Source organism: Xenopus laevis, chromosome 9_10L, assembly GCF_017654675.1.
Source record: "Xenopus laevis strain J_2021 chromosome 9_10L, Xenopus_laevis_v10.1, whole genome shotgun sequence".
Classification (NCBI taxonomy): Eukaryota; Metazoa; Chordata; class Amphibia; order Anura; family Pipidae; genus Xenopus; species Xenopus laevis.
Genome location: NC_054387.1, coordinates 38,820,120 through 38,842,130, shown reverse-complemented (window position 1 = coordinate 38,842,130; position 22,011 = coordinate 38,820,120). Strand labels below are relative to the sequence as shown.

The 22,011-nt window shown below is 42.7% G+C and overlaps 1 protein-coding gene across 2 annotated transcripts in view; it reads left to right on the top strand.

The window, feature by feature from the left end:
- Positions 1-22,011, top strand: part of LOC108704606 (disks large-associated protein 4-like) — a 95,610-nt gene that overhangs the window by 21,390 nt on the left and 52,209 nt on the right. For both annotated transcript variants that reach the window (XM_041577581.1, XM_041577580.1), the window contains exons 2-7: positions 5,783-5,835; positions 6,906-6,965; positions 12,971-14,030; positions 14,229-14,440; positions 17,592-17,706; positions 19,547-20,231. In XM_041577581.1, the coding sequence (XP_041433515.1) occupies positions 13,029-14,030; positions 14,229-14,440; positions 17,592-17,706; positions 19,547-20,231 (2,014 nt within the window). In that variant the 5' untranslated portion in view covers positions 5,783-5,835; positions 6,906-6,965; positions 12,971-13,028. The remainder of the gene's footprint in view (positions 1-5,782; positions 5,836-6,905; positions 6,966-12,970; positions 14,031-14,228; positions 14,441-17,591; positions 17,707-19,546; positions 20,232-22,011) is intronic.

The window sequence follows — 22,011 nt, the reverse complement described above, 5'->3', positions numbered from 1 at the left end:
AAAAGGTACAAACAGTAATTTAATACAGTATATTAAATTACAGTAGCACGCTGCTGAAGGTGACATTACAGAATCACAGTAGCTTATAATAGCAGCAAGACTGGCTGAAAATCTCAAATTTGACATGTAATTATGCTTCTTGGTGATGAGATATTCTAAATAGGCTAAGTATTGTTTTATTTGTCAGATTCAGGCCAAGCTGTATTGGCACCCAAGGCAACACTACTTGTCCCAGCACCCTGTTTGCTCACCACTGCCACTCTCAGTTTGCTCCCATTCCTACCAATCACTTCCCCTATAATTATGACACCTTCCAGTTGCACCCAAAGCATTTGCTCTGCTGCCTTGCTCTAGTTCCAGCCCTGGGATTTCTTCCAACCACAAGGCTGAACTGGGGTGTCTTGATTGAGCATGCCAATAATTTTAGGATAATGACACACAAACACACACACGCACTGTTTTAAACTGGCAGAGAAAACATACCGTAGACTGTATATATGCTCATGTTGTAGCAGCACTCACATGAATAGCATCAGCCAGTCAGTTCTCATCAGGTCGGTATTTTGGTACAAAAACATATATCTCTGCATTTTTACACTGAAATCTGCCCCTTGCATGCACCAAGAGGCAGGTGTCATATCTGTTAGTGCTGTTGCCACACAGGGTGGAACGACTATATAGATAGTTTTTCCACTGAATAATGTGTGACATTACTAGGGATGCACCTAACCCTGCTTTCCAGGGTTCGCCTGAATCTCCAGGTCCACGGGTGCAGACATGACTGAATACTGAACCAAATCTGAACTCTTCTTCTGCCTGGAAAAGCCAGCGCACGTGGCAGTGTTTTTTAAAGGGGTTGTTCACCTTTCAATTAACTTTTATTATGATGTAGAGAGTGATATTCGAAGACAATTTGCAAAGTTTTCATTTTTGTATTAAAGGAGAAGGAAAATCTTCTTCCACTTGGGGGTGGCCAGAGTCAAACCCTAAAAGCTGTGTGTTTGCTTCACAAACACAACTATACTTTATATAAATAAGCTGCTGTGTAGCCATGGGGCAGCCATTCAAACCTGAAAAAGGAGAAAAGGCACAGATACACAGTAGAGCAAACACACCAGTTGTACGAGTACAGGGCAACAGTACATTATACAGTATCTTCATGCCTTTCAAACACTTTGATTTTTGGGTGTTACTGTTCCTTTAAGCAGGGTCATCCCCTAACTTATCTGTATTTAGTTTAATTGCCAGGACAATTAGGGGGTATAATCTGTGTCCTTGGTGGAACTTCTGTGGGGTAAATGCACTATGGGTCCCACCGGGGATACCAGGTTGCACTGTATACTACGCTTTCCATAAGTAGAGTGTGGGTGCCAGGAATATCCAAACCATGCTTCTTTACTACTAACCAGAGGAGTAAGCTATCGATTTGGAGAGAAGGGCTGACGACTTATCTCAGTATTGCTAAAAATGGTAGAAAAAGCCATGTGCAACCTAGTTGTAGGGACGATCTGTCCTAGAAAGTAATAGATGTGATTTGTAGTATAAGAAGAACCATTTAGAATGATCTCCAAACCTCTGATAGGCCTAGGGATGATCAGGTGACACAGGGTAGAGTGTATCCCAATCCTGTGGTTCCTGGTTTGTGATTATCCAGAGTCTTTTATAGAATCTTGGTAATTCACTTTTATTATTTCAGACCTTATGGCTTCTCAGCCATAAGTAGTAGTTATCAAGAAAGGTTACTATAGTTCATGCTGGAATTAATCAAGTATAGTAGGCACAGAATTAAAGAATTAGAATGCAGTCACTAAATAAAGCAAAAAGGTGGGCGCACAAGCAGTAACTCTGTGATATGAGTAATGCTCTTTATCAGATCTGGGGTACACAATTAGATTGTGGGAGGAGACAGAAGTGCAATGACAAGGAGTGGATGGGTGTCAACGTATACAGGTAAAAGGGCAGTGAATAGCAATAACACAGACTGTATTACAGAATAGAGAGGAGTAGTGTATTTAGGTAACACAGTCACTATTAAGCATGGGAGCATTAAGGCTAGTTAGAGTGAATATAGGAGATTGTGTTGATGGTAAGAGATGGCAGTGTAAATAACAATTTGTGTAGGTAACAGGGCCAGTATTAGGATGGAAGGACGGGCAATGCTGGTATATAGATATTTAACAGTGTAAGAGGTAGAAAGAGTTTATAATATATTTCATATAAACAGTTATTCCGGTCACTAGATGGTACTGTTCGGTAAGGAACCCCCTTGAGTATGTTCTAGAGCAAGTTCTCCTCTGTGAAACCTAAGAGGGGAATTTTCTAGCCACTTTATAGGAGTGGGCCACCATATCTTTGGCTGATGTAAGATGAGTAGATTACACCAGGGAGCCTGAGGCTTAAACCACTGAACAGATCTGTTTATTAGGTAACGGGGCCATCAGGAATAATAGTTGAAGCATGTCCAGACTGATATTAAAAATAGTTGCTGGCATTCCACAGACACTGAGGTCCAAACAGTCCTCCACAGGTCCAATACATAGTGGCTGCCTATGGCATTTTATAGCAATCCCTCTGGCATTAGCAAGAATCTACAGATTGTCAATCTAGGCCTGGCAAACCCTGTGGCTGCAGGGCTGCCCAGGAGTGTAGAGGGTCCAATAAGATACTAATTATTGAGAAATTTAAATGTATTGTGGTAAAATGTCACTTTCTGTGAGCTTATTTGATGGCCGGTGGGTAGTGCATATGGATAACAGGGGTAGGGTTTGAAATTAGAAAGGCATACTACCAAGGACTGTGTATAAGGTAATAGGGGGTGGCACAGGGGCAATATATCTAGGTTACGGGCAAATATTAAAGGGTAGAGGTATTGCTGAGAGCAGGGTGTAGAGATAACATGGGACTAGTACTGGAGTATAGGAAGGGGTATTACTTGTGGCAGTGTGCATTTAGTGCTAATATTAGATAGTAGTGAGAGGTGTTGCTAGGGGCAATGTAACAGAGCACATATTAGAGGGTAGCAAAGGCTGTTTTGCTGGATGATGTAAAAATATATGGGGCATAAGAAAATGTAGGAGATTATACTACTAGATTAATATGAGTAAAGCCAGTGAATGAAATTGCAGTTGTTGAGGATGGACAGGACAGAAAGCACAGAGAGACAAGCTCACCAGATACATTTAATCTGGTTACTGGTGCTAATTAGGGTTCTGATTTCTGCAAAGAGCTGAGAAGTCTGAATGAAGGAGGGAGATGGAGAGAGAGAGATGAAAGAGAGAGAGAGAAGGGAAAGACAAGCAGTAGAGCAGAAGGCAACTGCAGAGGAAGATCCTGAGCTAACGATAAGGAAGGGCTGAGAATGATATGTGAGTGGGAGCTACATTGCAGAGCTGGAGCTACGTGAGAGCAGACAGATTAGCTCTGTCACCATGTATTGTACAATGTTATAGGGTGAATTTAAAATTGTCTTTAGGGCGTCTAAGCATAGGAAATTGTCACATAGCTAGTAAGGCTGAGTGTTGGAATGAACAGTAAACCACTGTTCAGGCAGTACAGAGCCGTTAGTGGGATAATAGTCTCTGGGAAGGGACTGTGGCTGTGGGATAGCAGATATAGTAGGGAGAGATGGAGCCTATAGTAACAGTGGGATAATAGTCTCTGGGAAGGGAGTGTGACTGTGGGATAGCAGGTATAGTAGGGAGAGATGGTGCCTATAGTAACAGTGGGGATAATAGTCTCTGGGAAGGGAGTGTGGCTGTGGGATAGCAGGTATAGTAGGGAGAGATGGTACCTATAGTAGCAGCAGGACAATAATCTCTGGGAAGGGACTGTGGCTGTGGGATAGCAGGTATAGTAGGGAGAGATGGTGCCTATAGTAACAGTGGGATAATAGTCTCTGGGAAGGGAGTGTGACTGTGGGATAGCAGGTATAGTAGGGAGAGATGGTGCCTATAGTAGCAGCGGGACACTAGTCTCTGGGAAGGGACTGTGGCTGTGCAATAGCAGGTATAGTAGGGAGAGATGGTGCCTACAGTAACAGTGAGTAGAGTGAGTAGCATCTTGGAAGTGACTGTAAAGCTGGTCATAGACGCAAAGATCCAATCGTACAAATCATTGTACGATCAGACTTTGCCATCTCCCGACCTGCCACTAACCATTCCAATCAAATAAAGTACAAAAGAACAGATCAGCCGATGTTCTGTCTCTGACAGCAATCGTACGAATGTTATGTCCGACCAAAGCTAGTGACAGTCTCCAGCTGAAAAATCGTACGATCGGCAATACATGCAGAGATATCATTGGCAGCCAACAGAAATTTTTAACCTGGCCGATCGACCAAACGGCCGATCTCTGCCTGACGGAAAATGTCGGGACTCTCCACACACAGTCTGAAAATCGTAAAAATCCACGATTCGTACTATCAGATCTTTTTACTATGGTGCCTATAGTAGCAGTGAGATAGTAGTCTCTTGGAAGGGAGCGTGACTGTGGGATAGCAGGTATAGTAGGGAGAGATGGTGTCTATAGTAGCAGTGAGATAGTAGTCTCTTGGAAGGGACTGTGGATGTGGGATAGCAGGTATAGTAGGGAGAAATGGTGCCTATAGTAGCAGTGGGATAATCATCTCTGGGAAGGGACGGTGACTGTGGGATAGCAGGTATAGTAGGGAGAGATGGTGCCTATAGTAACAGTGGGATAATAGTCTCTGGGAAGGGAGTGTGACTGTGGGATAGCAGGTATAGTAGGGAGATATGGTGCCTATAGTAGCAGTGGTATAAAAGTCTCTGGGAAGGGAGTGTAACTGTGGGATAGCAGGTATAGTAGGGAGAGATGGTGCCTATAGTAACAGTGAGATAATAGTCTCTGGGAAGGGAGTGTGACTGTGGGATAGCAGGTATAGTAAGGAGAGATGGTGCCTATAGTAACAGTGGGATAATAGTCTCTGGGAAGGGAGTGTGACTGTGGGATAGCAGGTATAGTAGGGAGAGATGGTGCCTATAGTAGCAGTGGGATAATAGTCTCTGGGAAGGGAGTGTGACTGTGGGATAGCAGGTATAGTAGGGAGATATGGTGCCTATAGTAGCAGTGGTATAATAGTCTCTTGGAAGGGACTGTGACTGTGGGATAGCAGGTAAAGTATGGAAAGATGGTGGGATAATAGTCTCTGGTAAGGGACTGTGGCTGTGGGTATAGTAGGGAGAGATGGTGTCTATAGTAACAGTGGGATAATAGTCTCTGGGAAGGGAGTGTGGCTGTGGGATAGCAGGTATAGTAGGGAGAGATGGTGCCTACAGTAGCAGTGGGATAATAGTCTCTGGGAAGGGACTGTGGCTGTGGGATAGCAGGTATAGTAGGGAGAGATGGTGCCTATAGTAACAGTGGGATAATAGTCTCTGGGAAGGGAGTGTGACTGTGGGATATCAGGTATAGTAGGGGAAGATGGTGCCTACAGTAGCAGTGGGATAATAGTCTCTGGGAAGGGACTGTGGCTGTGGGATAGCAGGTATAGTAGGGAGAGATGGTGCCTATAGTAACAGTGGGATAATAGTCTCTGGGAAGGGAGTGTGACTGTGGGATATCAGGTATAGTAGGGGAAGATGGTGCCTACAGTAGCAGTGGGATAATAGTCTCTGGGAAGGGACTGTGGCTGTGGGATAGCAGGGTTTGAAGGCTAAGATTGTGCCTCTGGTAGTAGATGAATATAAGAACTAATTTCCAAATAACCCCTTATCTATCTATATATCCAGCCATCCATCTAACATTTCTCTCCTTTTCTTTTCAGCTCCAAGGATCAGAACTCCTGGAATGTCCCATATCATGGTTCACGTTACAAAGGTACTGAATAAGTAGATGTTTTTACTGTTATTTATTTTGTTACTTGTTTTCCCCTTTACTGGTTTTATGTTACCCATGAAGACTAGACGGTGTGGTTTCTTACTGGTCTTACCCACTCCATTTCATGTCAGTCTAGTGAAATACGATTGATTAGTCTGGGACCCTCCTACAGGTATTTCAGTGTCTCTCTCAGAAGTTGTCTACATTTGACTAATATGCTACAAGCCACCCAAACAGAACATCAGATGAGATTAGCTGATTAAAGATTTACTCAAGAGCAGAAAAGCGCTATGATTTTGCTTGGATTTAAAAGGAAATGTTACTGGGAGCATAACTGTTGGTTCGCTTATGCCTGCTTCTAAAATTATAATAATGCACATAGATATCCTAAGGCTTGAGGAGGAAGTAAGCATAAAATACAACAGAGAATGGTGTGGCACATAATATACGTCTTATGTAAAAGCACATAATCATCCAACAAAGAATCTTTTGAGGTATTGATAAATGGACAGCCTCTGGCAAAAACTTCAAGCAATAACTAGATTTCTATCTAGACCTCAACTCATGTCCTTCCATCAGGTTGTGGTCTAATGGTTGTATACTCTTTGTTGCAGCTCAAGTCTACCTAGCCTTCTAGGCCAATTTGTGGTGTACCCCTACAATACCTGTAACAGAACCTGCTGGTCCCCTGTCAGGCTTCACCACGTCTTGAAGCACACCAAGCTCTTTACACACATTCTCCCAACTTTATGTAAAAAGAAGAGCCAGTAAAAGCTGGACTCCAATCTTCCTAAAAGAGTACAACAGTGGTGGTTATCCTAAAACTCTTCACCAGCTATTTGAGCCTAAATAAACGACAAAAAGCACCGTACTGCAAAGGAGGGGGCTTTTTTGTAGGGATACCCGTTCTACTACGCACCACATTTTAAGTTGAAATCGGGTGAATAAAGACGAGACCCCTGTGATATTAGTATATTACGATATCTAATATTCTTTTTTGTTTCTATATATTTCTCCATCTGCCCCTGTCCCTTTCAAAAACATTTTATTCACTTCCTCTTTTATTTTAGGGTAAGAAATAAAGATGGAGTCATTGTAAAGACAAGGATGGGACAATCCATCAGACAAAGGTAACAGGGTTTGCATTTAAAGGCGAATCTTTTTGGTGTTAGAGAACAGTTCAGTATGTTTAATATAGTTTTAATTTGGGTTCACAAGTCCAACCTGTTCAAATGATCTTCAGCCCATATACACACCTATACATATATACAAACACACACACCTATACAAAACAAGCTGTAGATATTATTCTTACTATAGCTTGGTATATTATGCTTGTCCAAGAAGTCCTCAAAACTCTTATTAATGTAATCTGTACAGCACAACATCCCTTGGCAGGGAATTCTACAACATCACTGCCCTCACCATGAACAACCAATGGCATTGCTTCAAATGCAACTTCTGTAAAGGAGGGCTCTTGTTCTTTGTTGTTTTCTATGTATTTTCTATCTGTTTATAATGTCCTCTAATGTACTTGTAAAAAGAAACATGTCCCAATCGTCTCTCCAGAGAAATCACACCCAACTTTGGGAGGGAAGACAAATTATGAGGGTAGACTGTCAAGGTTGGGGTTTTTTCTCTGGAAACAAGGGGACATGTTTATACTTTACAAGTACATTAGAGGACATTATAGACAAATAGCAGGGGACCTTTTTACCCATAAAGTGGATCACCGTACCAGAGGCCACCCCTTTAGACTAGAAGAAAAGAACTTTCATTTGAAGCAACGTAGTGGGTTCTTCACAGTCAGGACAGTGAGGTTGTGGAATGCACTGCCGGGTGATGTTGTGATGGCTGATTCAGTTAATGCCTTTAAGAATGACTTGGATGATTTCAAAGGCTATTGTGATAAACGCTATAGTTAGTATAGATATGGGTATACAGTATGTAATTTATGTGAAGGTATGGAGGGGTGTGTGTATGGATGATGGGTTTCATTTGGAGGGGTTGAACTTGACTTTTTCAACCAAATTTAACTATGTAACTTTGATATTGTTCTCCTTTAGTTTAACTCTTCCATTCCTCTTACCAGATTATTTCCAGCTCATTAATATCCTTATAAAGTGGGGCCTATAATTGCACTGCATGCTCAAGGTGAAGCAGGGATATATAAATCTTGTATTTTCCTCCTTGAGTCAATGCCCTTTTTATGAAAAGCAGCACATTAATTGCTTTAGTAGGCACTGATTGGCTCTGCCTATACTTATACAGTCTGTTCGCCACAGAAATCCCCAGATCCTTCTCAATAGTGGAAACCCCTCAAACGCTACCATTTACTGTATAACTATAACTAGCTTTTATGCTATTTCTACCAAAGTGCATAATTTTGCATTTGTCAATACAGAACTTCATTGGCCAGTTTGTTGGCCAGTTTGTTGCCCAGTTCTCAAGTAACAACATTCTGCATAGATGCTGTTGAGCAAGCCCAGGTGCTGAAAGCACACGCAGGTGTGCAAATATCTCTGCCCGCTGTGAGATGCCATTGCATCTTCTGAGGGCCCCAAGGGGTTGTGGCCCTGGTTGCAATCATCCACAGTATGGAGACTGAATTCAGCAGATACTTCATGTCATAGATTGAGTATTAGCTGAAAATTCTGAAACAGAAGTGGGGGTACACAATGTGCTAATTAGGACAAGGTTATCTCCCTTGACACTGTCATCTAGAGCATAATCCAAAATTAGATGTTAGTAGGGATTTCATGTATTTCACTAATAACAATGTACAACCAATGCCTTCCAAGATGTCTGTGCCTTGGGGCTGGATGGGGCCCAGGTGCCACAAGTTATTCCCATGAAGTTAGCAGTGTAGAGAGCGTGAGAGATAGCTGTGTATATTATAGAGAGAGAGTGAGAGATAGCTGTGTATATTATAGAGAGAGAGTGAGAGATAGCTGTGTATTTTATAGAGAGAGAGTGAGAGATAGCTGTGTATTTTATAGAGAGAGAGTGAGAGATAGCTGTGTATATTATAGAGAGAGAGTGAGAGATAGCTGTGTATCTTATAGAGAGAGGGGGGAGAGTGAGAGATAGTTGTGTATCTTATATAGAGAGAGGGGAGAGTGAGAGATAGTTGTATATCTTATAGAGAGGGGAGAGTGAGAGATAGCTGTGTATCTTATAGAGAGAGGGGGGAGAGTGAGAGATAGTTGTGTATCTTATATAGAGAGAGGGGAGAGTGAGAGATAGTTGTATATCTTATAGAGAGGGGAGAGTGAGAGATAGCTGTGTATCTTATAGAGAGAGGGGGGAGAGTGACATATAGCTGTGTATCTTATAGAGAGAGAGGAGAGTGAGAGATAGTTGTGTATCTTATAGAGAGAGAGTGAGAGATAGCTGTGTATCTTATAGTGAGAGAGTGAGAGATAGCTGTGTATCTTATAGAGAGAGGGGGAGAGTGACATATAGCTGTGTATATTATAGAGAGAGAGGAGAGTGAGAGATAGTTGTGTATCTTATAAAGAGAGAGTGAGAGATAGCTGTGTATCTTATAGAGAGAGAGTGAGAGATAGCTGTGTATCTTATAGAGAGAGGGGGGAGAGTGACATATAGCTGTTTATATTATAGAGAGAGAGGAGAGTGAGAGATAGCTGTGTATCTTATAGAGAAAGGGGGGAGAGTGACATATAGCTGTGTATATTATAGAGAGAGAGGAGAGTGAGAGATAGCTGTGTATCTTATAGAGAGAGAGGAGAGTGAGAGATAGCTGTGTATCTTATAGAGAGGGAGTGAGAGATAGCAGTATATCTTATAGAGAGAGGGAAGATTGAGAGATAGCTGTGTATCTTATAGAGAGAGAGAAGGAGTGAGAGACAGATGTGTATCTTACAGAGAGGAGAGTGAGACACAGATATGTATTATAGAGAGAGAGAGAGAGAGAGTGACAGACAATTGTGTAAATTAGAAAGAGTGAGGAGAGGGAGACATGTGCATCATACATTAGGTAAAGCTGGATTAAGATTTGATATAGCTAAGTATTTCAATGAGAGGAGTTAAACTATAAAGATGATTATGGAGATTTAAGTCCTTAGGATTCGTGTTAATGATCTGCAGTGTTGGGGATGGTTCATATCAGCCCCTTTCTTCTCTCTGTAGTAAAACATATAGGGGTATATTTATCAAAGAGTGAAGTTAATGGTGAAGTTCCGCCACTAGAGTGAAATTCCACCACTCTCCATTCATTTCTATGGGATTTTTATAGGCGTATTTATCAAAGGGTGAACTTTCACTTTCACCCATTGATAAATACGCCTTTCAAAATCCCATAGAAATGAATTGAGAGCTGTGGAATTTCACTCAAGTGGCGGAACTTCACTCTTTGATAAATTTACCCCATAGTGTTAGTATCTGTGGAAGTAAAGCTGGCCATAGACTCAAAGATCCGCTCATTTGGCGACATCGCCAAACGAGCGGATCTTTCCCCGATATGCCACTAACGGCATGGCTATATCGGGGGTAATTCGAACATTCGGCCCATACACGGGCAGATAAGCTGTCAAATTGGTCCAAACGACCGATATCAGCAGCTTTATCTGCCCGTGTATGTCACCTTAAGACAGGGATGGAGGAAAGACATGGTGACAAGTTAGTAAGGGTACATGGCACACATTTTTCAATTCTGCAATGCCACCTCTCATTGACTGTAATGGAAATCAGCCTGGCAATGCTGGCACTGGCACACTTCAGCTAAATTGCTTTTCGGGAAGAAAGCCCTCGCTACCAGGATTTGCATTATAATCAATGATAAGCAGCATATTTGGATTTGGGTCTATTTACACCACCAGGGGAATATTGGAGAAATGACCATGTGCACCATCAGCCTAAAACAGGCATGTCTAAAGTCAGTCCCATGGGCCAATTGTGGCCCGTTTTCAAATTTACACCGGCCCTCAGCTTCCATCATGAAATTAATAATAATGTGGCCCCCCCAGCACAGTGCGATCAGAAATCACGTAGCCGTAGCAATAATATTTGGGCACATTAGTGAAATGATCTGCCACTTGGTCTATATTGCTGTCTGTGTGCTGAAGGTTTAAGCAATAGACAAGTAATGGCACGTAGTGACACGTTGCTCTCGTATACTTTTTTAGGGCTGAAGGTGAAATAGACGTACTGACGTGCCAGTACAGTTAACTAAAGACGTATGCGAGAGCAGTGCGTCACTACGTGCCAGTACGTGTCTACTGCTAACACCTTCAGCACACAGGCAGAAGTATAGACCAAGTGGCAGATCATTTCACTAATCATGTGCCCAAATATTACTGCTACGGCTACGCGATTTCTTGTTTAATTGAGGCGCGGAGAATAAGTTCAAACAGAACTCCACTTTCCACTTCCTAAACGCTGTGTACGCTTCCATCGCCAGGAGTGAATGATCCTGATCACAAGCTAGCTACTTGATGTCAGGCTGAATGGTCGGCCCTCACACATTTTCACCTCACTAAATCTGGCCCTCGTTGCAAAAAGTTTGGACACCCCTGGCCTAAGAGAAGCAGTTGATATGAAAAATCAACAACAACATTTTGCAGGCCCATTTATTTATTTATAAGTCCAAACTATGGGGCAAATTCACTAAAGGGCAAATTTTTGCCAGCGAAGCTTCCCGAGGTGTAAATTTGTTACCACTATCCTAATCCACTAAAATGTAAAATGTATATGCGTCTCAGCAGCCGAACGCTAGAGAAGTTTCACTAGCGTTAATTTGTCAGTGAGACCATTTCTAAGTGATCTTTCGCTAGCGTTCATTTCTGCCTGGCAAAACTTTGTTAGTACTCTTACACTTAGGTCAATTTGAATAGGGGGGTACATATAGGTCTTATAGGGTCTTTATTAGAGATGTTGGTGCAAATGCTTGAAGTGGCCACTTATTATGTCCAAGGAAGCAAAATAAAGACAAAAGAGATCCTCTAACGCCCTAGACATGAGCCCACCCTAAAACAAATGTGGCATGCCCCTCAAATTGGTCAGCACAAAAATCTTTCATTGTTAGGGCATTTGAAGACAATCCCGCTTTAAAAAATGAGAAGGCACCAGCGTTTTTTTACAACTTTTATGAGTTTCTGGCACAGGATATGATGTCACTGACATAATATTGAGGAAGATGTAGCTTAATGTTATCAGTTCGCCAGCTAAGGTGGCAAAGGAAACTCTGGCGAAAGAGAGAATATTCTGTAAAATGCGCGCTAGCAACAGTCTCTTTTGCTAGCGAATTGTCGTCTACACCTGTGAGTAAATTGGTGATGTCCGTGCGGATGAGATTTCTGGTGAATTTTCGCATGCATCGGCCAATTCACCCTTTAGCAAATCTGCACCTATAGCTCCAGTAATAACCACTGAGAAGCTTCCCAGTTCCCAAGCCCCATGTGGTGCTACTGTAGCATACAAAAACTCTATCCCTACTCTCACCTCCTCTTTGTGGCTTGACTTTTGCACCAGCCTGCACAAAACAGACATTCTCCCTCCACAATGAGGAGAATCAGAGCAACAGCTTAACTCTCTAAGTCAGTGATCCCCAACCAGTAGCTCGTGAGCAACATGTTGCTCTCCAACCCCTTGGATGTTGCTCCCAGTGGCCTCAAAGCAGGTCATATTATTGAATTCCAGGCTTGGAGGCAAGTTTTGGTTGTATAAAAACCAGGTGTACTGCTAAACAGAGTCTCAATGTAGGTTGACAATCCACATAGGGGCTACTAAATGGCCAATCACAGCTCTTATTTGTCACCCCAAGAACATTTTTCATGCTTGTGTTTCTCCCCATCTCCTTTTACATCTGAATGTTGCTCACAAGTTCAAAAGGTTGGGGATCCCTGCTCTAAGTCTTTTATGCAACTGGGTTTCATCTGACCTGCTGGTACCTTTCCAAATCTTCACCATTTAACTGGCTCATTCCTGAACTCTTGGTAGAGCTATGCAAAGCTATGAATGCTTTATAAATAGGGCCATAACATTTCAATGTGAACTTCCCTTTAAAGGTTGGGATACATCTATCCATCTTTCCTAATTCTAGCTTGAAATGACAATGTATAATCTGTTCCATTTCTTATACAAATGGTAATGTTTACTTTTGCCTTTCTATCAGGGCTTATGAAAACCATATACCAATGCTGTGACGAGATGGTTAACAGGTGCCGACTGCAATGAAGGGTTTGGGGGACGCCCGTGTACGGCACCTCTCGGGAACCCTGGATTCCCATCCAGATTCCCTGTATATCCAACAGGAACGGACACCATATTTAATCAGCTCCACAGACTCCTACCCCCCGGAGCCTCGGTATACACCTGAGAATTCCCTGCACCCAGACTGCCTATATCCACTCAACAATCAGCTCTCCAACAGTAGCACCTTTCCACGGATCCACTTTAATTCTCATTATGAACCACCAGAGGACACTCCATCCTACCCAACCCCCCATGTTCCACCTGCTAAAATCAATAGGCTTCCTGCTAGCCTCCTGGATCAGTTTGAGAAACAACTGCCAGTCCACAAGGATGGCTTCAGCACCTTGCAGTTCCAGAGGGGGGCACCAGAGGGCAAGGACCGAAGTGAGAGTCCTGGACGTATACGCCACCTGGTCAACTCCGTGCAGAAGCTGTTTAACAAATCACAGTCCCTGGAAGGTGGAGGCAGAGCCAGTGTGAATGGCAAAAAGGGATCATCAGAGGACTCTAAGGGGACAAGACGAAGCAAAAGCAAAGAGCGTGGCAAAGGAGATGGAAAAGGGCAAACTAGGGGGAGTGGGGTATCTGGGTGGTGGAGTTCAGATGACAATTTGGACAGTGACACAGGGGGTTACCGCAACCCAGCAGGGATGATGACTTTGGGAAGAAGACCAGAGCATGCAGCTCGACATTTCATTAGTGGATACAACACTATCAGTGAGAGCATGCTGAAGGCATCCAAAAGCAATAATGACCTCAAGTTCACACCCTTCCAGCCTCCATCCCTCACATTGTCTCCTCTGCCAACCCCACAAGAGATGCTCCCTGCCAGCTCAACATCCACGTTAAAAAGAGGATCTTGGTCCACGCTGACTCTGAGCCACGCCCGTGAGGTGTGCCAAAAGGCTTCGGCTACCATAGACAAAGCTTTTCTCAAGTCCAAGTCCTGTCATCAGGATCTCAGCTATCAGTATTTGCAGGTAGGTGGCTTAACTACGGCCAGATTACAAATGCTACCCTTGCCCATCCCCTAACTTGTGCCTATAACAGAAAATATTCAGCCATTAGCTTTCATCAGTCTTATGTAAGTTAGACAATGAATTCTGACTGTTAGCTATTGGGTTTCTTGAGTTGGCCACCCTTGTTTGTAGAAGGTATTTATGTATTTTGTTTTGCAGGTACCAAGTGGGGACTGGAATGGACCACCAGTTAAAGATGATGATATCCCTTGCAGGCGGATGCGGAGTGGCAGCTATATCAAGGCCATGGGGGATGTCGATAGTGATGAGTCGGAGGGCAGCCCTCAACCATCCCCCAAAACTGCAGCGAGGAGGCAGAGCTACCTCAAGGCCACACAGCTGTCGCTCAGCGAGCAGAGCACCACCCAGAGGTAATGTGGACACATGGTACAACACAAACATATCAACTAAAGTGGTGTGCTGACAAACAATAAAGCACTTAGCTTTAACAAATACTCCTTTGGCACCAGAGATTCACAAGCAATGAGGAAACTTTACTGAAATGAGTGTGCAATTAATACAACGGTAGGATTAACTGCACAGTCAGTTCAGGAATATTAGAGTACTGATAGCACTTTATTATTATTGCCTCTAAACTCACATTCTCTATGAGTTATGTCACACAGGGACATGTGGCTTCAAGCCCAGGGCAGGGTGGAGTTGAGTTGGGAAATGTTTCTAGCCCAGTCCCAGGCCTGAAGCAGTTGGAAGGCCCTGACCCAAAACCTGCTGGAAGTGAGGCCTTTAAAGATGGCTTCATAAGGAAGAGGCTTATTTGCTTGGAAGAGAAGCTGAATGCAGTTCGGGAAAGTAAAGATGCCACATTTAAACTCTGTGGATGTTTCATAAGGCAGAAATTGCTTCTGGAACTGGAACTGCAGAAAAATGCAAGTGAAGCAGAGTAAGAAAAGACCCAGAGCCAGATTAGCCAAGTGGATGCTGAGCTCCTCTCTCTAAAAAGAGAAATCGGGGAACAAATTGAAGTATTCGAAAGACTGACATGGGAAATGCAACTTGAGGAGATGAAGCTCAACCAGTTAAAGAAACACAGCCCATTAAAGGTGAAGTGCCCAATCCAGTCTCCCAAGGAGAAGAAAGCTGAAAAGGTGAGCAGTAAAATATCTGATAAACTGTATCACATTCCCTCCACAGTGCTTTCTGTCAGCAAAACTGTGCCCATGTCTGCTGAACTTGAGATCCAGAAGCATTACTTATGTAATGGAAAGCTTAATTAAAAGAAAGAAAACCTGGAACTGGCAGCCTGTATGCTGGAATGGAAGGTGCTGAAAGTACAAAACCCAGAGCTGGCAATGTGCAAAGCTGGAATGGGAAGCACTGAGAAAGCCACCACAGGAAAACATGGAGCCGGCAATTTGCAAAGTAGGGGCACAAGTAAAGCCTAGAGGTGATACCCAGGGGCGATCCTGGCCCCTCTGCCGCCTGAGGCAGCAGCAGTTGCTGCTGCCCCCCCTCCCCTGGAAATTTGCTCTTAAAGTACCAGGAGTAGCATTTTTGCTGCCCCCTGGTACCAAGTTGGGCGCTGCCGCCTGAGGCGGGAGCCTCAACTTGCCTCATTGGCGAAGCACCCCTGGTGATACCCCACAGGCTGTAGCGGGAAAATAAGTTCTATTTCTCTCAGGTCCAAGAGGTGCAGCTCAAAGTGCTATAAATGGATGTGAGAGAAAGAAATAGTTCTTTAATACAGTAAGACCTGTGTGCGAAGCCAACAGAAGGAACAATGCTGTGTGGTTCATCTATACTGGGCCTGAGTCTGATATGCCAGACAGAAAGTTCTCAAGTACTTTACTGGCTTCTCAGACAAATAGCCAATTATGTTTATGCTTTCATTCCCTGGCACAAGGCAGGTTGATATCTGCTTTAAATTGCCCCAGAATCTAGATCTTATCTGGGAAATATTCCATAAAACAAAGAGAGACCTATATGGGAAAACTCAAAGCTGATTCAGCTATCCAAACAGAGCACTGTGGTCATCACAATTCTATTGCATTCTGAGTTTTAACTAATGTCTTGCTCTGGCTTAAGAAACAATGTCAGATTATGGAAGAGCATCAGAGACTGTTGGATTGGCACTGGAAAATTCAGATTTTCAAAAGATGTGGGCAGAACGCAGCATTTGCCCCATAGTTTCTTCATTGGGTCAGATAAAGGTGCTTGTTTTTATTCTGGCCAGCCCAGAACCTGTGTGGGTCCAACAGGCATCTTGCCTACAGCTGTGATAATATCAGATGCTCACAGTGTAACAGCATGGGAGACACCAAGAAGAAAACATCAGAAAAATGTTGTGTAACTTGTGTTCTGCTGTGGGTCACTATTTCAGCAGCTGCCTTAAACTTCTCATAGGGTGGATGAAGAGCTGAATCTTAACATTATAATGAATGAGGTACTAAAATTATTTATTGAAACAGAATTGGTATTTGTTGAAAGCAGAGATTTGGCACAAAATGAAGCTGTTTCCCAAGTAACTCAGCAGACTGATATGACAGATGATTATGTGATGGAAGTTGCTGAGATGCCACCTAAGCAAGAGCTGTCTCATACACTAGCAGCCCGAGCGAATGATGAGTACAGGTCTGGACTGGGATTCAAAATAGGCCCTGGCAATTCACTACCCAGAGGGCCAGATAGCCTCCCACCAGCCCAATAAATAGTGACTGTCTATGGCACCTTACAGCAGCCCTCTGGCATTTGCCAGAACCTACAGATTGCCAGTCTGGGCCTCGATGGGTACCAGGTTGTACGGAGGAAAAAGAAAAAAAAGCAAAGCAAAATAATATGAATATTCAAAATATACAGGAGAAAAGAAAAAGTACCAGTGATGATGATGGACCATTACCCTATAGAATAACTTTTCGTCAAATTTGATGTGTTGGAATCCTGTACTAAAACTGAAGCACAAGCTGAACATGAGCAGCTGCTTAAGAGATCACAGTCTTTTGAGGAATTGCTTGAGAGACATGAGAAGCCTTTGTCTTTTCAGTTTAAAGATGGGGCTTCACAAGGTGACAATCCGGGTAAGAGAAAAAACAATAGGAAGTAGGTTCCAATGACTAAGGATCAGCTCATTTAATATAAACGGTGTTAGCACTTTTGTAAGTTGGGAGCTGATTTAGTGTTTTAAAGAATGAAACTTTTTTTGGTGTTGTAGTATAACCCCTCCTATTGCTCTGTATAACCCTTCATATAACCCTCCCTATAACTCTTATGTGAGTGTGTTCCTGCTGGGGGGCAGGGAGGCCTCAAGCCCAATTATTTGAATTGTTTTTGAAAATTGTAAAATGTATTTTTTTAATTAAAAAAATTCCTCCAATAGCTTCATATACAGTACATTTTTCACTGTAGCCCTTTGTTGCTCATACTGCACATAACTGGTCATTTCTAGGTCCACTTGTGATCATACAGTCTGCTCACCAACCTCCTTTTGCTCATTGCCTCATCTTTAACTAATCCATGTTTCCCCATGATTTTAACTCTCCGGATTTATGTTTTGGGTTATGTTTCTAGGAGCCTGGACCGTGTGGATTCTATGGAGATTCTCTCCCCTCCGAAGTTTCAGAGCTGGGAAGAGGACTATAACCAGATGACTGAGAGTGTAGCAGAAGACAGCAGTGTGTGCCAGGTGAGCAGGGCAGAAGAATAACTGATTATCACTTAGCTATTGGCCAATCCCCCCAATTTCCCTGCTCAGTTTGGAGTTCTTGATCCAGGCCGCTCATTCAGAAATAATGACTATAAGTAGGTGTGAATTAATGGTATAGCAGGATAGTGTGCATAGAAAGCTTGGTATTACAAGTTTAAAAAGGTTTATAACTGCTAATATCGCAGAAAAAGCAAAAATTATAAAAATGTATGTAAAATGTGAAGTGCTCAGAGGACTACTCTGCGCAGGTTTACATACGTCCCATTTTTGAGTTTAGATCCTGTTTAAGATCTAGTTTGGAAACCATAACACAGTGGGATATGTGGACTTAATCGTTGGTACTTTGATGCAAAGAAATAAGGCTTTTGGGGTCCTGGAAGCAACCCTTTAAACACTAGAAGGGTAGTTTTCCTTTATAGTTGGTAGACTGCACCAGTGTTATCATGCAAAACTGCGAATTGCATTATGTTTTAGTCTATTACACATTAAAAAATTAAAGTAAACGCTTAGCTAAAGGCAACTGTTGAATGCAAGCTCTAAAGTGTTCTACTCCATGATGATGGCTAGGTCCTAATTCCAAGTACCCTTAGATCACAGCTCCACCTAGTGGAAGCTAATAAAGGAAAGCTAAGCCCACAGCTGTACAAGCTACAGGTTGCAGATTTTGCTCAATTGACCAGTCTAGCTGTACACACTCTTACAGGAATATATCCTTATAAAATGACAGGTGGGTAGAGCATCCTGATGTTTTACAATCACTCACTCAGTTATTGACCCACCTGTGCTCCTGGAAGCTATCACAAGAGCAGGCTGTATTGAGGTGAAGGTGAGGAAAGGATGGGGAAAGGGTTGCTGTATAGCATCTGCTAGCCCTGGGAGAAGATTCTGCATGTTTTCTCTATCACCATCTGGTTAGAGGAATGTGCACTGAACTGCACAAATTCACTAACTTGTCTCCTTCACTGTGATTCCTGGGGGCATATCAATCTCAGCACACGCAGATGGAGCAAATACACTGCAAGGCATCTGTGCCATATGTATTAATAAATGCTCTTGTTTGATACTTTCTGAGGTTTAAAGGGAAATATACCCTGTGCCTGAGCAATGTTTATCTTCTAATTGCAATTACTAAGTAAAAAATGTAGCCTAAGCTGATTGTCCACAGTTGTCATCTGTTTATTTGTGGGGGCTGACATATTGGGGGGAAAGTGTATCCTCATAATAATAAAAAGAAAGAAAAAACATAATTGGAAAAACATAGGAATAATATTTATTATTATATTAATAATATAATAAAAAGTATTATAATATTTATAATGTGATATAATAATATCATATATATCATTATATATTATAATGTTGGCTGGTTTTTATGGTCTGGTACTTTGGTCAACTGTTCAAAGTAGGGATGCACCAAATCCACTATTTTGGATTCGGCTGAACCCCCGAATCCATCACGAATGATTCTGCCAAATACTGAACCAAATCCTAATTTGCATATGCAAATTAAGGGTGGGAATCGGAAAGCATTTTTTGCTTCCTTGTTTTGTGACAAAAAGTCACACAATTTCCCTCTACAGTCTACACCCATATGCATATGCAAATTCGAATTTGGTTTGGCCGGGCAGAAGGATTAAGCCAAATCCTGCTGAAAAAGGCAGAATCCTGGCCGCACCCCCAACCGAATCCTGGATTTGGTGCATCCCTAGTTCAAAGACCAGATTGGTGCTTTTCAAGGGTTATTCGCCCACAGATATTTGTATGTGACCATCATAAGTTGCTTCCATACCAAGGTGATTTCTCTTCCATTGCTGCACAGGATAGTGTACCTCGCTGCCTGATACAGTACCAAATTCCAGAAGTAGAAGATCAAAGGGATAGGTATCACCTAAACCAGGCGATAGAGGAACAGAGGGAGAGGTACCAACTGAGCCAGGCAGTAGAGGAACAGAGGGAGAGGTACCAACTGAGCCAGGCAGTAGAGGAACAGAGGGAGAGGTACCAACTGAGTCAGACTGTAGAGGAACAAAGGGATCGTTTTCAGTTGTGCCAAGTTCCAGAGGAGCAGATAGAGAGGTTCACCCTTTGCCAAGTCCCCGAAGAGCAAAACAGGTTTCAGCTGTGCCAGGTGGTGGAGGAACAGATAGAACGATACTCGCCTGAAGATCCCAGGGAAAGATTTCCATTAAATCAGGTCCCCGAAGAAAAAAGAGAACGGTACCCACTGTGTACAGTGCCGGAGGAGCAAAGAGAGCGCTACCCAATGTGCCAGGCAGAAGAAGAGCAAAGTGACAGGTTCCCAATGGTTCCATCAGTTTTTGAAGATTCTGGTCCTGTCAAAAATGAGGCATTTGACCTCAATCTGCCCAACTACTTCCGCTCACGCAGCCACAGCTACCTCCGTGCTATCCAGGCTGGCTGCTCAGAGGACGACGACACTACATCCCTGCAGTCTATGTCCCCCCCACTGCCAGTCACCAGCCGGACCCTACCCAGACATATCGGTGAGTGTGAACACAGTCAATGCTTGGAAAACTAGCTGGCTCAGAGATAAGGTGTAACCATCTGGGCCTTCCATGTTTTTATGGAATCCCTTAAAGCCAGTGTTAGACCAATGCAGCTTGAAGTACAGCTCAGGCAATCTCTGAATCGGACTCCATCTGCAGATTAATTCTGCCCTTGTTGCTTCTACATTGGCTAATTAGGCATCATAATCTGCAAGCATACACCCTAGCAAGAGTCAAATTTGTCTGCACATGGAGTCTACTTTAGATCCTTTGTTGTGCTTTGGGATTTTATACATAAATACACACATATACATAATGTGGGGTTGTGATTAAATGCAAAGGCCTTGGTTTCTGCTTATGAATACATGCAAATGTTTTTGTATAAAGCAGTTTCATACAAAGGGGGTCACTGTTTGTGCTCTCTATATATTCCAGCAGGTATACACATTAAATAGATCTCTTGCATGGGTAAAGGTAAATCACTTGTGCAGTTTCGTGATGAATGTGCTTTGTTAAAGGATTGAAGCTTTAGTCCAGTGAGAGCTAAAATCATCGATCTTCTAATAAAGTCCATTTATCTTGCCCGCCTAAAAGAGTGCTGGGCATCTACTTTACTAATTGTACATTCACTTTCAGATAGCTGCAAGGCATAAATCCTTAACATCAAACCACAATTCCATCAGTTTTCAAAATGCATAATTGTGCTGACAATTAGCAGATGCAATTTATTTGTGCTTTTTATCCCCCCAGCTTGACATTTTTTTACCCAAAACTCCTTGTGAAATGCATGCCTTGTTCAAAAAAAGGCGACCATAAACGGCCTGATCTTTGACCCCACAGGCCATATCCAGTGTGGCCATCTTCCTACTGTTCTGTTTGCTTGATTACAACAGTAGCAAGTAAAGTGGAGCTTTGACTTCATTTCCACATCAACCAATGCACCATACACTGGCCAACATCAGCAGATAATATTTTTTTAACCTGTCCTGTTTCTGGACTGACGTGTATTCATTGTACTTGTACAATCTGTTGGCATCATCAGGCCAGCATACAGTTTATATCAGTGCATGGGTGGCCATCTTATAACATATGTTTCAGCAGCATTCTGATGTAGTCATAAAATAATTTATTTAAGTGAAGCTTGATAATGGGCTGGCCAAGCCCGAAACTAAATAAATTATTTTTTCACTACATCGAAGTGCTGCTGAAATATATGTTGGCCTATGGACCTGAGCAGACAGAGTCACAGTCGGTACCTGATGCTGCAAAAAGCTGTGAGAGTGATGTAGCACTACTTTGTGTGTTTGTGGATGGTCATCTTAACTACACCGATTTCACGAGACCCCAAATTTTAAAAGGCGAGCACAAGATAAAGTATAACTACTCAGAGGTATGGTTAAAGGCATTTGCATGTGGGCATACAGTTTTCTGCAATTAGGCTTTCTCAGATTCCACAATATTTCATTCTAATTAGTTACACCTTAAACCAACTGCCATACAGGATAGCATCTTTTTTACCCACCTGCAGTTGCATCCCAAAACCAACTTCAATACAGGATAGCATCTTCTTCACCCCTCTGTAGTCACACTCTAAAACCAACTACATACGGAATAACATTTTCTTCACCCTTCCCTTTAGATACACCCAAAACCAAATGTATTCAGGACAGCATCTTCTTCACCCCTATAATTACATCCTAAAACAAACATTGTTTTGTTACATTAGTGGGAGTAACTAAAGGTTGGTGGTTTGTAGAGCTCCTGACCACTCTGTCTG